At 43.2% G+C, this 16,412-nt stretch overlaps 1 protein-coding gene across 3 annotated transcripts in view; it reads left to right on the top strand.

Annotated features, from left to right (window-relative positions):
* NIPAL2 (NIPA like domain containing 2) overlaps positions 1–16,412 on the top strand; it is a 52,310-nt gene that overhangs the window by 2,678 nt on the left and 33,220 nt on the right. For 2 of the 3 annotated variants that reach the window (XM_081204960.1, XM_081204959.1), the window contains exons 2-5: positions 3,049–3,117; positions 6,115–6,286; positions 10,239–10,298; positions 15,748–15,869. In XM_081204960.1, coding sequence (XP_081061086.1) covers positions 3,049–3,117; positions 6,115–6,286; positions 10,239–10,298; positions 15,748–15,869 — 423 coding nt within the window. The remainder of the gene's footprint in view (positions 1–3,048; positions 3,118–6,114; positions 6,287–10,238; positions 10,299–15,747; positions 15,870–16,412) is intronic. The other variant, XM_081204961.1, reaches the window with a different exon arrangement.

Here is a 16,412-nt window from a genome sequence, read left to right as displayed (position 1 = left end):
GTGGTGCTTGGATTTAAACTGATCTGTTGCTTTTGAAATATAGTTAGGAGTCTAGGAAGTGTGACAGAACACATATATTTGGCATGGAACCTTGATATTCTCTCTAGAAGTGCCTTCATGCTTAAGCCCATTTCTGCCAGCAGAAATAAATATCTGTAACAGGATTAAAACCCAAAAGTATAAAGTTTCCTGTGTCACTGGTGTGATGTGTGTCAAAGGAGAATTTACCTTTTCTCGGGGGTCACTTCCATGACAAGTGAACCATTCTTGGATTGTACAGCCAATTCTGATTCAGTACTGTCCAGTGGCACACCATTGTGGACTGACGTTCATCTGGAGTGTAGGCTCAGCTGCACTGAACTGGTAGACGCTATCCATTACATCAGAGCCTACTGTATTTATCCTGTGGCAGTGTTTCTTCCATCAGGCTGGAAGCATATCTGAGCAGTAGAATATATACTGCCTAAATCATCTCTTGTGTACAGTGGTACCTCGGGTTACAGACACTTCAGGTTACAGACGCTTCAGGTTACAGACTCCGCTAACCCAGAAATAGTACCTCGGGTTAAGAACTTTGCTTCAGGATGAGAACAGAAATTGGGCAGCAGCGGCAGCAGGAGGCCCCATTAGCTAAAGTGGTACCTCAGGTTAAGAACAGTTTCAGGTTAAGAACAGACCTCCAGAACGAATTAAATTCTTAACCTGAGGTACCATTGTATATGTATAATGTTGGTGCGATGAGAAAGGCCTGTAATGCTGCCATGCCAGGAGTGGGAAACCTGTGGCTCTCTAGATGTTGTTGGCCTCCAACTTTCAATAGCCACAGCCTCATGGCCAATCGCTCAGGATGATGGGAACTGTAGTTCAACAACTTTTGGAAGGCCGCAGGTTTCCCATGCCTGCGCTATCTATATCACTTTGTATTGACATTACGGAAATGTGGCTATTTGGGTAACATCGTGAGAGTCAACGGCATGTTCTTTTAGTTTTTTTATGACCGCATATAGCATAAAAATATTGAGTGTGCTGTTGGTGAGAAACAAGTGGGATCTGAAACAAAATGCTGTAAGTGATTTCATTGAGTCATGCCCTTTCTCTGGTTCTTCATCCCTATTGCTATAGAACCTTTGGCTATAAAACTATCTTTAGGGAGCTGTTTGAGTAGCCTTAGAGGAAATGAGCAGTCAATCTTGGAAAGGTTTTGTTTCAAGCTTAAGCAGTGAAGCTAAATTTATCTGAACAGTATGTTAGAAGTTTAGGAATGGAGCATGCTAAAAAAATATCCACCCTCTTGAAGCAGAGGTTGCCTAACGCATCTCTTTAGATGGACAGAGTAGTTATAGTGTATCAGCATCTAAAGTAGCACCATTGTATAAATATTTCCCTTACATCACTCTGCTGCCTTGTGATTTTTAAGGACTTAGAGAAAGAGAGTGAGAGGATGGCTGTTACAAAACAGCCTGGTTAGATCTGTTGCCTTAAGCTGCATTAGAAGGAAGGTATAGAAATGTGCCATACAGTTGCAGGAGCGTCCTGCAGCCAATCGGAAGCTGTGGCAGACGTTCGGCTTCCAAAAATTATTCGAAAATCAAAACACTCACTTCCGGTTTTCAATCATTCGGGAACCGAAACGTACAAGTTCCAAGGCGTTCGGCAACCAAGGTATGACTGTACTTTGAATGTATCTCTCCTTGTAGTTTAAACCAAATTGAAAACTTTCTACATGTTGTTATATACAGTGGTACCTCGGGTTAAGTACTTAATTCATTCCAGAGGTCCGTTCTTAACCTGAAACTGTTCTTAACCTGAAGCACCACTTTAGCTAATGGGGCCTCCTGCTGCTCCCGCACTGCCGGAGCACGATTTCTGTTCTCATCCTGAAGCAAAGTTCTTAACCTGAAGCACTATTTCTGGGTTAGCGGAGTATGTAACCTGAAGCGTATGTAACCTGAAGCGTATGTAACCCAAGGTACCACTGTACTGTCCTTGATATATTTCTTTGAGAAAGCAATACCTGGGACAGATTTGTATACAGTTACGAAAACTGCACATTTTCCTTTGGCAATAAAGTAATTGATGAGATAATAAAATTCTATAGAGAAAACACTGTGTTTTGCCAAGTTGATTCAGAATCTTAAGCTTACACTGGTTTTGCATACTTTTAGTCAGATTTGCATAATTTATATATATATATTTCATTTTAGTATTTGCTAGAAATCCAGAACTCTTTTATTTACTTACTGAATTCACATCCTGCACTTTCTCCCAAAGGAGTCCAGGGTGGCAAACCACAGATAAAATAATACAATTTAAAAACATTTTTAAAAAGAAAATACTTAAAGCAAATAAAAATATGTGAAACAGTCACAGATTTTCACACCCAATCATTTCAAGTTGCTAGGAGCTGTATCTTTCAGCCACTGAATACCTGGGGGTTAACAAGAATGTTTTAAAATTCCTCCTGAAAGTTAGTAATGAGGGAGGGAGACACATCTCACCAGGGAGGGAATTCTACAAATGGGGAAGCACCTCTGAAAAGACCTAGCCAATGGGGAGCTTCCAGTGAGAGAGGACCGCACCCCAATTGGTTCCATCGCTAAACTGCTCCAATATGTTGGCATTGTCTCGCGTGACTATTTTCTTATTTATACAACAAGAACAACCAATTCTACTTTCTGTATGATTCGGGTGTGGGGTGGGAATCAGTGCTGGCAGCTCCTTAGGATTCTCAGTCTTTTTTCTTCTTTCTCAATAATTTTATTTATGGGCAAGATGGGGAAATTGGGGAGCTGGTATGCAAGATGCATACTATAGGTGAATATTCAACATGTCTCGGGTACTTTTACCATTTAGGCTCTGCTGTTAGGATACGGAAGAGTTTTTGTAAATAGCAGGCAACATAGCTCAGCCCTACCCTTGAAAGAGCAGGAAGTCTTGCAGCCCCAATCCCCAGCAAGTTATTCTATAAATGAATGAAACTGTGTGCATATTTGCCTGCTGTTCCACTAATTATCTGTATTACTGTACACAAATGTTTTGTTTCTGCAGACTTTGCTCTTAGGCGTCTTGTTGGCAATCGCAGGAAACATTCTCATTAGCATCTCTTTGAATCTGCAGGTATGAAAAATCTCCTTTGTATGGTGATTGGTAATGAGATCTAAGCAGCAAACTGTGTGCACAGGCTTCCAGCCATAATATTTAATGTTGGTTAATAGCGCACTTACATAACACAGCACTGAGCTACTGATTACCTTACAATATGCTTTGAGTTTTATTCCTCTGTTCAGGCATAAAAGCACACTTAAAGTTCTGCGACTTTTATATTTAATTCGTTGATATTTGACTACACAACTTATTTTCAACCTTCTTCCTGCGAATCGTATTTAGTATTGTGATTTATTTGGGGTTTTTTTTTTTTAATGCTAGGCAAAAGTTCCTAAGCATAGGAGCCACCATATCAAATTTCCGTATAAACAAGAGCCACATCCCTGTGCCTCCTTAACAGTTGCCACATTTCCTTCTCTTTGGTCCTTATACTTTGCCCATATTAAGGCAAAACGTCTGAAAGTGAGCTGAGCATTGGCTTGCAGCGCAGAGCAGTGATCGGATTACCACCCTTCCATGAAATCAATGCTCACCACGCACTCAGTAATCCTTGTCCCGCAGTAAAGATCTTTTGACTACCAATTTGAATGTTACAGCTCCCATGTGGAAGCCAATGGAAATTGATTCTGTATGCGAGCGCTTGGCTTAATCGCTCTACCATTTGAAAGCAGCTTTTCATATTGCCACCTTCCCCTCTCCTTCCAGTGTTCAGATTGTTGTTGTTGTTGTTATGATGATGATGATGATGATGATGATGCTTTCCTCACCAAGGCAACCCAAAGCAACTTACCAAAATAGTATAAATACTATAACCAATTGTAACAAAACACAACCAATAAAAGCCCAAAAAACACATGTATGCAAATATAAGTCAGGTCTTACAGATCCTGCACCACTAAAAGAAGCCACAAAACATAGAATTGTAGGGTTGGAAGGGACCACAAGGGCCATTTCAAGGCCTCACAATGCAGAAATCGTTTGCCCAACATGGGGCTCGAACCCACAACCCCGAGATTCAGAGTCTCATGCTGTACCGACTGAGCTGTTCCAGGTTCAAATATCTGAAGCCATTCAAATTAAGGACCAAAATCCTGGGTAAAAAGGAAGCGTTTTGCCTGGCAGCTAAAAACCAAAAATGTCTCAGGACATGTCTCCTTGTGGAGAGTGGGGAAGCCACCACTGACAAGGTGTGTTCTCATGTTGCCATCATTCTGCTCATTTAGGGCCAGGTATGCATATGAAATGGAGGGCAAAACAGAGAACTGCATGGGGTCCACTGTGTCTGTCAAGAAGCTGTGCCCCTTCTGTAGCACTTTAGTATAAAAAGGTAAAGGTAAAGGGACCAGTCGTGACCAACTCTGGGGTTGCGGCGCTCATCTCGCTTTATTGGCTGAGGGAGCCAGCGTACAGCTTCCAGGTCATGTGGCCAGCATGACTAAGCCGCTTCTGCCGAACCAGAGCAGCGCACGGAAACGCCGTTTACCTTCCTGCCAGAGTGGTACCTATTTATCTACTTGCACTTTGACGTGCTTTCGAACTAGGTTGGCAGGAGCTAGGTTGGCAGGAACAGGGACCGAGCAGCGGGAGCTCACCCCGTCATGGGGATTCGAACCGCCGACCTTCTGATCGGCAAATCATAGGCACCACCCGTGTCCCTTGTAGTTTAGTATAGTAGCTGATTATTGCTTTTCATTAGTAATACAATTTTTGAAAGCACTATCTCAGAGTTTATCCAGACTTACCGTATTTTTCGCCCTATAGGACGCACTTTTCCCCTCCAAAAATGAAGGGGAAATCTGTGTGCGTCCTATGGGGCGAATACAGGCTTTCGCTGATGCTTGGAGAGCGAGAGGGGTCGGTGCGCACTGACCCCTCTCGCTCTCCAGGCTTCAGGAAGCTATCAGCAAGCCTGGGAAGCCCGCGGAAGTTCCTGCAGGGCTCCCCACGCTGCGGATAGCAGCCTGCCGCCCGGCGCACAGGGCGCCCTGAAGCAGAGCGCCCCGTGCGCCGGGCAGACATCGGCCAGCCCCACAAGCTCGGAGGACAGCCGGGAGGCGCAGCGCCGCCATCCCGCTGTTCCCCGACCTGGTTTGGGGGGGGGGAATAAAGGAAATTTCCCCTTTATTTCCCCCCCAAAAACTAGGTGCGTCCTATGGGACGAAAAATACGGTACCTTTTGCCCCACTCTTTGCAGGCACAGGTCCACACTTAAAAGCTTTGTGTCTGAGTGATTCGGGGTGGGGTTTTTTGCCCCAAGCTTTCCCTGTGAAAACCTACTCTTTAAAGCTGAATTGGAGCAAATGCCAATTCAGGTTTTCTGCAAATGGATGTTTCCTCCAATTGAGCTTTAAAGAGTAGATTTTCACAGGGAAAGCCCCAGGGCAAAAGAAAAGATTGCTCCGATATGGAGCTTTTAATCGTGGACTGTGCTTGGAGAGAGTGGTAAGTGTGGAGAAGTCCTCAACAAATCCTAATTACTGATTGTGTGAACCGAGTTTCCTCTGTCCAGATCTAAATACAAATCTAAATAATTCCATTTAGAGGTTGCTGCCAAAGAAATCAAATATTAATTTTGGTCATTTGGTGGTCTCTTTGTATTTCTGGTTACATGCAGTTTCCCACCTTCCCCACTTAAGTGAAGCTAATGTCTTATCAGTCTTATTCAGACTGGCACCTGGCTGGGCCTTTCATTCTTTTTGGTTTCTTGGCATTGACACCAGGATGTCCCTAAGAATTTGAAGAGTTTTCTGAAAAATTCATTATTTTGAAAGTAGCTCCAAAGTCATGCATTGCAAACCACCTACACTGAATGCTAACTTCAGCTCATGCTGTCATTTTTATTCCAGGAGTGTTTATTTAGGGACTGGAGATTTATATAATTCCTTCAGCACTGATAGCATGATGCAAAAAGCTTCTGCAATGCCATATTGATGTCAAGTACAATATCTGTTACATGCATGCAAACCCATGTCTTTCATTCACATGTTCTCCATCATATCTAACTTTTAGAAATACTGTCATCTTCGACTCATGCGTCAAGACAGTCAGAAGCCCTTTTACAGAAGCAAGCTTTGGTGGTTCGGCATTATACTCATGGGGACTGGAGAAATTGGAAATTTCGCCGCCTACGGATTTGCTTCAGTCATGCTCGTTGCTCCATTAGGAAATGTGGCTGTCATAGGTAAGATGACCCGACCCCCGACCCCATCCCTTATTCATTGTCAAAGAACGAGCCAGAAATAACTCACACAGTTCCAAGTTGGAGTTAACTCTTTATTACCAAAAACATGACTTCATAGACTCAGCTAAGTGTCAGGTCTAATGAGCAAAGCAGCTCATCCGTGGTAGGTCTTACCTCATGAATCAGTTGCCGAGACTGACAGTCTCCACCTCCCCACAGCTGCCTTAAGTCTCCTCTTCTTCAGAGTTTTTTCCCCAAGCAATCAGAGACTATGCCTGTGTGCAGCCAAGCTCTCCTCGCCTTTTTCATGCCTCTTCTGGTTCTGGGCATAGCTGTCAACCGTCCCTTATTTGGCGGGAAACTCCCTTATCCCAGCGCCGTGTCCCGCTGCCATCCCTTATCGATGATGTCCCTTAAATTCCCTGGGTTTCAAAGGAAGCAGCTCCTCTCCCTCCCTCCATGCCGGCCAGGGAGGAGGGAGGCTCCAACTGTGTTGCTTGGCTGCGTTGCTCACCCAATAAGGAGTCTAAGAACGACTGAGGGGGTGGAGCTTGCATGCCTTGTGCCGATCAAATTGGCTGCGTTCCCTGGGGACTCGCCTTTGCTCAGCGCTTCCCAGCGGAGAGGTGGCGGTGGTTTTCCTTGCTGCATCCCCTTTACCGGGTTGCTGCGCTGTGGGAACCACTGCTTGAGGCTTCGTTTGGCTGCTGGCTGGGCTTTCTGCCTTTGCCTCGGAGGGGCTCAGAAGTTGAACATACCTGTGCCCAGAAAATCCCTTATTTTGGCTGCTGATCCCTTATTTTCTGTAAGTTGACAGCTATGGTTCTATGAGTCAAGGGGGGAGGGCAGGAGGGGGAGACCGTCGTGACTTTTCACCAGTCTGACACATTCCTGCCTCTTGGCTGCCTCCCTCCAACTCTCTTGCTTCAGCTTCTGCTTCTGAGCCTGGACTACTTCTCTCTGCCACAGATTCTCTCAGCTCACTAAGCCCTGTTACGTCATCATCTTCGAACACCTCCTCTTCCCAGTCTTCTCCCTCTGAGCACTCATTGTTGTCCTGCCACCACTCCCTGGGATTTGAGCCTCCGTCCCTTACTGCTTCCCCAGCTGGTTCCTCTCACCTTTCCTCTGTGACATCCATGGAGATTTTTCTTTAAATTATTTGAGATAATTGCACAAACGGTTAAGGAAAGTTAAGAGACATATAAGAGAGGCCCCTGGAGAGAGATATTTGCTAGAATGAGAAGTATTCCAGTGGAAGAGATGTGCTATAAAATCCCTGCGCTTTTCTATACTATAACATTGTCTTGGATTCCAAGATGCTGTTGCATGAGCATACTGGATCATGGGACAGAACAGCTTTCCTCAATATGGTGCTTTCCAGATGTTTTGCGCCACAACACCCACCATCCCCAGCCAACATGGCCAATGGTCAGGGGTAATTTGGAAGGCCATACCTGCTCTGTTTGTATAGCTTTGTACCGACATTATGAAAACTGGCTATTTGGGTGGTATTATGGAATTCAATTGCATGAACTTTTCATTCTATGATGACTGCATATACAGCATAAAAATATTGATAGGCCTGTTAGAGAGAAACTGGTGGCACCCACAACAAAAAGGTGTAATTTGCCTGTTCTATCCAGTCATGCCCTTTACCAGGATATTCCATTTCCTTTAACCCTCAGCTTTCTGACTCCCACCTCCCCAAGTTGAACAGCATTTTGGCTGAGCATGTGTCATCCTCATGGGGCTACCTTAAGGGTTTCCCCCCTTAAATATATGCTGCATACTTACGTACGTTAAGATTTCCCAAAGTCTGCTGATAGCTTCCTCTTGTGTCTGAATAGTACCTTTTCAGAGGTCATTAGTGTCTATGATGAAGATGAGTTCTCATGACTAATTCCAGCTGTGACAGCTGTGGAAAAAGCCAATTCTGGAATGATATCTGACTGCTTCAGCCTGTACCAAGCCAAATTCTGCTTTTTGCTACGTCACAGTTAAGTCAAAGCACTGCATGGCAACTGGGTGCAAACGACTGGCTCCATATAGACCGAAGTAGCTGCAATTCAGCACAGGGTACTTTTTGTGTCGGGGACAGAAATGCTTGAGCAAATAAATGCTGTGTCAGTTAGATAATCGTTATAGCAACTGTCTTGGTACCTTGGTGATATTTGAAAGACCCAGTGTCAGTTTCAGGCCTAGCTTTTCCACAAAGAGTATAAGAATTTCAGGGGGAACGTTTGTCCCTTCCTCCCAGTGTGGGGGCTGTTTTTCATACCAGAGCATTCAGTCATGTGTTCCCCATCCCTCTCCAACCACAGTCTGAAGTGGTACCAGTGAGACAGAAGTCTACCACCACGAGGCATCATTGAGAGAAGTAATTTATATTCTAGGTGGGTTCATTTCCCCCTGCCTCAACACACACACACACAATTTTTCAGTCAGAGAGCTGCAGTGTTACAAGATGTTGCTTGGATACTAGCACTTTCTGCTCACGAAAGCTGTCATCCTAATATTCCACATGAAATGGTAATCTTAAGTTGATAGGTTTCTTAAGTGCACTTCAAGTAACTCCTTTTTAAAAAGACCTTTGCTATTATTATGCTCGTCATAATTTATACAGCCCCCAGTAGCTCGTTATAGCAATTATACTTAAATTATTTCTAGGGAGAAGAAAGTTATGTGTCCTCAGGGGGAGGTTTCCTGCTGATGAAGCAAGTGTACACACTGCTGTTTATCTCTTTTTAATCCCTTGACAGCATTTGAAACAGGACACTGATTTTAACAAATGTTTTGCAATGCTTGGAAGAACCATATGTGAGTTTTCTGCTGCAAATGCCATTTTCTTCATTGGCTGTTTCTATGGGTCATTGACAAAATGGAAATATGCTAGATTTACTTTTATTTTATTTTTTAAACAGAAACTTTTTTAAATGTTCTATTAGACGAAAAAAATCGCTACAAATACAATACAAACCCACTGGGTAGTGGGTTGCACCAGAATATCTGTGCTGTTTATTTGTACTACTTCAGGATTTTAATCACTTCATTTTGCTGCATTTGTAAATTAAGCAAGTCTCTGTGGGGCTGAGATACTGCCTGAAAGGAATTTCCCATGGTGCATAATTCACATCCCTGTTGTGATGTGTATATGTACCACCTATCAAGGTCTCGTAAGAATGTTCTTGAGATGTGACCACAATACAGTGGTACCTCAGGTTAAGTACTTAATTCGTTCTGGAGGTCCGTACTTAACCTGAAACTGTTCTTAACCTGAAGCTTCACTTTAGCTAATGGGGCCTCCTGCTGCTGCCGCGCCACCGGAGCACAATTTCTGTTCTCATCCTGAAGCAAAGTTCATAACCTGAAGCACTATTTCTGGGTTAGCGGAGTCTGTAACCTGAAGCGTATGTAACCTGAGGTACCACTGTAAAAGGGAATTAAATTCTATTGAGCAATGTGAACCACAATGCCCCTGTCCATGTATGGGAGGCATTAGAGTTGGAAAGAAGCAGAAATCATGGTGGGAATGGCACCTATCAAAGCCTGTAAAGTCATGTGGAAGGCACTGTTGAAACTCCACAACCATTTGTTGCCAGGAGGGTGCCCAAGTTATGTATGCACAAGGAGAAGTGGGTAGTATTGGTGGCAGTTTAAGAGCCCCCAAATAACAGGGTTGGAGGGATGTGCTGTGCAGAGCACTCCTTTCACATGCCCTGTCTCTTGGATTGTAGCCAATTTTCCATGGATTTTTTTTTTTTAAAGTGTGTGGAAGTAAACTAGGAGTCTAGTTCTAGCACCAGGATCTGCCAGGATTATATTGCTACTGTGGAGGCAAATGGGTGCTTTTCTTGTTATTATTGTTAAGCAATGTTATCACAAGCGACTTCATCATCTTTAATATAGTCTCTTATTATGTAACATTTAACAATGACTGTTTGTTCCCCAGGTAGTGCAGTTATTTCTGTCTTATTCCTAAAAGAGTACATAAGATCCGAAGGTATATTAGGTAAGTAAATGCTTGCTGCCAGTCTAATACTTGGAGTGCTGTTTAGATAGGGGAAATAATGCTGCGTTAATAGCAAGATATATTTATCCCCCCAACATTTGTCAGCTGAAGATAAATATGCTTATTTTAAAATAGGTTGGAACATAGTTTTAATAAAAAGCAGGATCATCCAGTTTTTCCCCCAAAAAATGTTATACAAGCTTGGATTTTAAACCCCAAAGTCCCATTGAATCTATTTTTTCTGGTAAGTTTTCTTCCAATCATAGACTCATAGAATTGGAAGGGGCCACAAGGGTCATCTAGTCTGACCCCCAGAAATGCAGGAATCTTTTGCCCAATGTGAGGCTTAAACACACGACCCTGAGATTAAGAGTCTCATTCTTGACTGAGCTGTCCTAGGTAGACTTTTATCTGTATCAATTAAATGGGCGTTTTCTATTTATGCTCATGTTTTTGCTTCCAGTTTTTAAATCGGGAGATAATACTTCAATATTTTACCTATTTTGATATGTTTGACAACAGTAGGAGTCCTATCAAAAACAAGGCATCTAATTGCTTGATCATTCTGCTCACAGCTCTTTTAATGTTGATATTTGCACACAAGCTCTTTTTTATAACATTAAAAAATAGTAACTGTTTGTTCCTTTTATACTAATTTGGTTATTTCCAAGAGCATTTCAGCAATGCTTTGCTAGCACACATGATCTCAATTCCACAAAACACTGGACTTTATGTCTGCCTCAAAAACATTTTTGCAAATTAAATCTGCCTTGCTCTACGGTTCGTTTATTAGATATGTGACTAGTTCCAGCAGATATTTTGGTTGCTTTATGTAAGACAATGAGTCTATAGCTATTTTTGACATTTGAGATTACTCTGGCCAATTGCTGCATAAATGTTGTTGACATATTTGAGATGGCTGTGATTCTCAAACTTTGTCACAATGCTTATTCCCACAGCAGCTGTCCATAGTCATAGTTCTGCTCGTGTGCTCTAAAACTCAACCAGAACACTAGGATGTATTCCTGGGGAAAGTATTGTTTTCCCTCACTAACCTTCACCCAATAAAAAGCTTTGGCACCAAATTCAGGAAACCAGCTGGGCAGACAAGTCAGCCCATTCTGGTCTTTGTCTCCACTAAGATTATGGATGGGTCTACCACAATGGGACATGTCATTTGAAGGGGTGAAACTTGGTTTTTGCAAATTTATTCAGCGAGGGGTCTTAAAAATATGTTTTGGGGGTGTGAGGAATTCAAATATGCTATTATTTTTGTGACTTGACAACATTTAGAATAGCAAATCTTCATTTGATTAAAAAGCGCATCAACTACTCTTGGAAAACCAAATAATTTTAATTTTACCTTCTGAAAATGTTGGGTAATGCTGTAAAATTTTTAGTTTCTCTGCATAAAGCACATGCTACTAAGGATACACTGTAATCATAAAACAACATTAGAAACTAATGACATCAGCTAATAAGAAATTTAATTAAGTTTCATTAAGTCTTGCTTTGATTTGCTCTTGAACATCAGCCTCCAACTTGCTTCTTGGCCTGATTTAGCCCTCACACTTTTTATGTCCATATACCCTGGCCGTTTAACCCACAGCGTCACGGGTGGTGCTGTGGGTTAAACCACAGAGCCTAGGACTTGCCGATCAGAAGGTCGGCGGTTCGAATTCCCGCGACGGGGTGAGCTCCCGTTGCTCTGTCCCTGCTCCTGCCAACCTAGCAGTTCAAAAGTACGTCAAAGTGCAAGTAGATAAATAGGTACCGCTCTGGCAGGAAGGTAAACGGCGTTCCCGTGTGCTGCTCTGGTTCACCAGAAGCAGCTTAGTCATGCTGGCCACATGGCCCGGAAGCTGTACGCTGGCTCCCTCGGCCAATAAAGCGAGATGAGCACCGCAACCCCAGAGTCGGCCACGACTGGATCTAATGGTCAGGGGTCCCTTTACCTTTACCTTACCCTGGCTGTTGCCTCTGCAACTTGTTTCACACACCTCTCTATAGACCGAACCTGATAGGGCCACTGTGGAATTTGCATGGGCTTGTCAGTGAACTTCTCTACTTCCTCTGTAGTAAGTTTACATGTCAAAGGAGGTTCATATATCCTGTTTGACCAGTCTATCAGCTCCAACAAGGACAAAGCACTGGTGGAAGGTGTCTTTCTAGACATACAGAAAGATCTCCCAGTGTTTCATAATCTCTGCCCCTCAGGTCAATGATCTTCTGGGCACCAGCTCTCCTCTTCTCATTGTCATAGGAGCGTGAGAGTGTATGGATTATTTCGCTGAATGCATACCATGCTGAACGCCAGGCAGTTGTCAAAACAGCATCTACCACAGCCTTCTTTTGCAGCCTAACTCACCACAGCTGAAACAAGAAGTGGTGTGGCCTTCTACTCAATGAGTGTTTTACTTTGCTGTTGAACCAGTAGGGGTACTACACACAAATGATGTATTCTATTTAACAGCCTTTAAGCTGTTGCGGGATTTGCCTTTAAAGCCATTGGAACCCATATGCAGCAAAACCTGTTTGCTGTTGTTAACCACCTTGAATGGCTCACTGGACCAATTTCAAGAAGGGCCAAATCCATGGGAAGGTTTCCCTGTCCTTATGGCCTGTATGATCCAGTACCCATATGCTTGATCTGTAGACAGATCCCTTATGACATTGTCACTCAGTGAAGCAAGAGGCTCTCTAACTGGGAGTTTGGTGGATGAAGGATCAATTTCAAATTCCGTAGCAATGTCTAGCAATGATACCTGTCTGCTTGCTGTTAGACAAGGTCTTCCCATCAACTGCTTGTGAACAAGTGCCACAGAGGTAATTTGTTGGTGTGGAGGGCTCAAAGCAGCCATATCAGTTTACGACTAAGCTTGACTTCTATATCATAATAATAATAATAATAATAATAATAATAATAATAATAATAATAAATAATTCTTTTATTTATACCCCACCCTTCCTGGTTCAGAAAACCAGGCTCAGGGCGGCTAACAACAAATTTAAAACACTTAATTGATGCAACAAAAAACAGCATAAAATACAGTATAAAACGTGAATAACAATAAATTCAGAATTCAAAAATCAATTTAGCAGGGACAGTCCCAATAAACATTAGATGATCACCAGGGCTAGCTGGCTAAATTAGTCCTATTTGGGCCAGTGAGGAGACCAGGGGAGAATTAGCTGTGGGATCCTAGAGTGGGTAATCTTCATTAAAAGGGGAAGAGGAAGGGAAGGAAGTAAGGTATGATATATATTAGTGAAAATAACATACAAAATGCACTATATTGCAGATAACTGTTTCCAAAACATGTGTATGTTAGACAAAAATTGTGTATAGTAGGGGATATTTGCACTAAAAGGCCGGTGGGTTTTCATGAGGCTGGTTTTTGTTTTTGTTTTGATTGTGAACTAGTATGTGGAGAACTGAATTTCAGATTGGAAAACAGGAAACAGGGAATAACCAAAACTGACAGAATTCACCCATCCCTAGTGACGATTTGCATACTTTTTTCCTACACAGAAGTGCTATCTGTGTGGGAACGTCTATCTTGTTTGGAGTGCCTGTCATTCGTGCAAAATGAAGAGGATGACTGGGCTCCCTGCGCAAATAAGCAGGCAGATGATGCAGGCTGTTAGTGTAATGATTGTACGGTAATTGCACAGCTGTTGTGGGCGTTTGGAGAAAGAAATTCAGTGCTGCTCCAATAGCCCTATAATATTTAGTTATTTGGTCCAAGTGATACATGGAGAATTCATCCCTCAGCTGATCATGTTCCCCTTCAGTCTTGTACACTGCACAATGTTTTAACTAGAGTTCTGGGCTGATTTATTTTATTTCTGCGAGTTTGTCTTTGCCATGGAGGTTTTTTAACAATGTTGCTGCATTCCATTTGAGTTAGCTGTACCATGGCAGATACGGTGATTGTTGGGAGGTTTGTGCAAATACATAAATATAGAACACTGTGGGGATTGTTCCCCCCCCCACCTCTAAATTGTGAGTGTGCTATTATGTCCCATTGATGTTCTGTGCAGTAGTCTGTGCCCCAGAAACTCACGTTCCACATTGATTTATTGATTTGTTTTATTTTATTTTTATGGGATGGGACCTCTGAAATAAAATTAAAAAGCAGCCTAGAAACCGCATAGACCAATTTAAAATTGGCATTTGGCAGCACCGAAGAACACAAGACATACTCATGAAGAAAAGCACATGTCTGTATGCACTTGCACGTTCAAGAACACTCTGTCACAAGCCCACATCCTCTTTTCAATGAGTGTAGTTACCACACAGCCCTTCCACGAGTGATGTAAAGAAAGAAACTGCTACCGAAGGAAGGGGAGCAGAATTCCTCACTTTCCTGTGCTGCGATCATTAATTTTCACACTGCTCCCCGCTTCCCTTGGAAGTGTTCTTGAGATATCAGAGTAACTTCTGAAGACTCTGTGCATACGTCTTGCTGCCTGGGGAAATCCCCGGAGTCCTCAGGCTTAAGGATGAGTTCTGGCCACTTCCAGGAGCAAGAGCTATTAGTGGTGAGAGGAGGAGGGCAATGTAACTATCCCAAGACATCAGAGCTATGCTATGCAGCTACCAGCTCTGCATTAAAACAACTGCTACATATGCGGTTGCATCCTTGATTTCAGTGATATTTACTTTCCCCCAAATCCGAATGACCCCCAGCCCACAATTAAGATACCTGGCCTGGCATGTGTCAATGTTTCGCGTCATCCTGGCGTCTAGAGGCAGTATTATGACAGAGGGTTAGCATTCCAGATGATGCTAACCAGTTTGCACCAGGTAGATACAAATACTGGACAATGAGACTACCAGCATGTCAGAAGGAGGATGGCTCAATGGGTCAGTGTGTCTTGCTGTTAAGCAGAAGGTTGGTGGTTCGAGCCCACCCAGGGATGGCTGTGGACAGGATTCCTGCATTGCCGGGGGTTCGACTCCATGACCCTTAAGGTTCCTTCCAACTCTACAATTCTATGGAATTGTGTTCTGAAATAAAGTTAAATGCAAGCAACAAAAATCAAAAACATGCAAAGCAGAACGGAAAGACCACCAAATTAGAGGAAAGGGAAGTTCATTGATTATATTACTTGATATATCATACGTAATATGAGTAAAGCTGCCTAAGACAGTTTGGAGGTATATGCAGCCGAATCATAGTCAGGAAAACAAATGCTTCCATTTCTGCAGTCCATTGAACTTGGTGGGCCATTCTTCTGAGTAGACATGCATAGAATTATGCTGTCTCTGTGGTTGGAATGTGACCAGGTCATAGGAGATAAATAGAGCTTGTGCATAATCATGGTCACCTAAATATTATCAAACTGCTGCTATTTAGAAGGTTCACTCTGGAGACTTCCAGTTATGTGTTTTGTAAAAAATAATAATAACAACATGTTTGTCTACATGTATTTATTTTGAAAGGTGGAGCTGTGACGATGGCAGGAACATTTTTGGTGGTGACCTTTGCTCCCCGCGTTACCCAGGAAGTCACGGCAAGAAAGATACAGAATGATTTAGTTAACTGGCAGTTCCTGATTTATGTGGTGAGTACAGTATGCAAAAGTCGCTGTTTGCAAGTGGGGTCTAGAACAAAACATCACAGCGAGAAGTGCTGTGATTCTGGAACCCAGCCAGTTGTGCCTCCTTCCAGCATCCTCCAATATAGTCCACCTTCCCCTCTGCGCAACAGTCATTTGGCATTCTGTGGCCATTGCCATTTCCACAAGTCCACTGCTACTTTCCTGTTGTGCATGGAAGGTACCATTTTCGACCACATAACTATCAGCACTCAGAGAATGAGTTCCCTCTCGGTATAGTCATACCTCAGGTTACAGACGCTTCAGGCTGCGTTTTTTTTCGGGTTACGGACCGCTGAAACCCGGAAATACTGGAATGGGTTACTTCCGGGTTTCAGCGGTCATGCATGCGCAGAAGCGCTAAACCGCGCTTTGTGCATGCGCAGAAGCACCAAATCGCAACCTGCGCATGCGCAGACGTGGGTTGCGAACGCTGCAGGTTGTGAACGTGCATCCCATACGGATCTCATTCGCAACCCGAGCATCCACTGTACAGGGTAATTCAGGCAC

The sequence above is a fragment of the Podarcis bocagei genome (genome assembly GCF_964188305.1).
Source record: "Podarcis bocagei genome assembly, chromosome: 8".
NCBI classification, from domain to species: Eukaryota; Metazoa; Chordata; class Lepidosauria; order Squamata; family Lacertidae; genus Podarcis; species Podarcis bocagei.
Note: the sequence above shows the minus strand (reverse complement) of the source record. Positions and strands in the feature narration are given on the sequence as shown.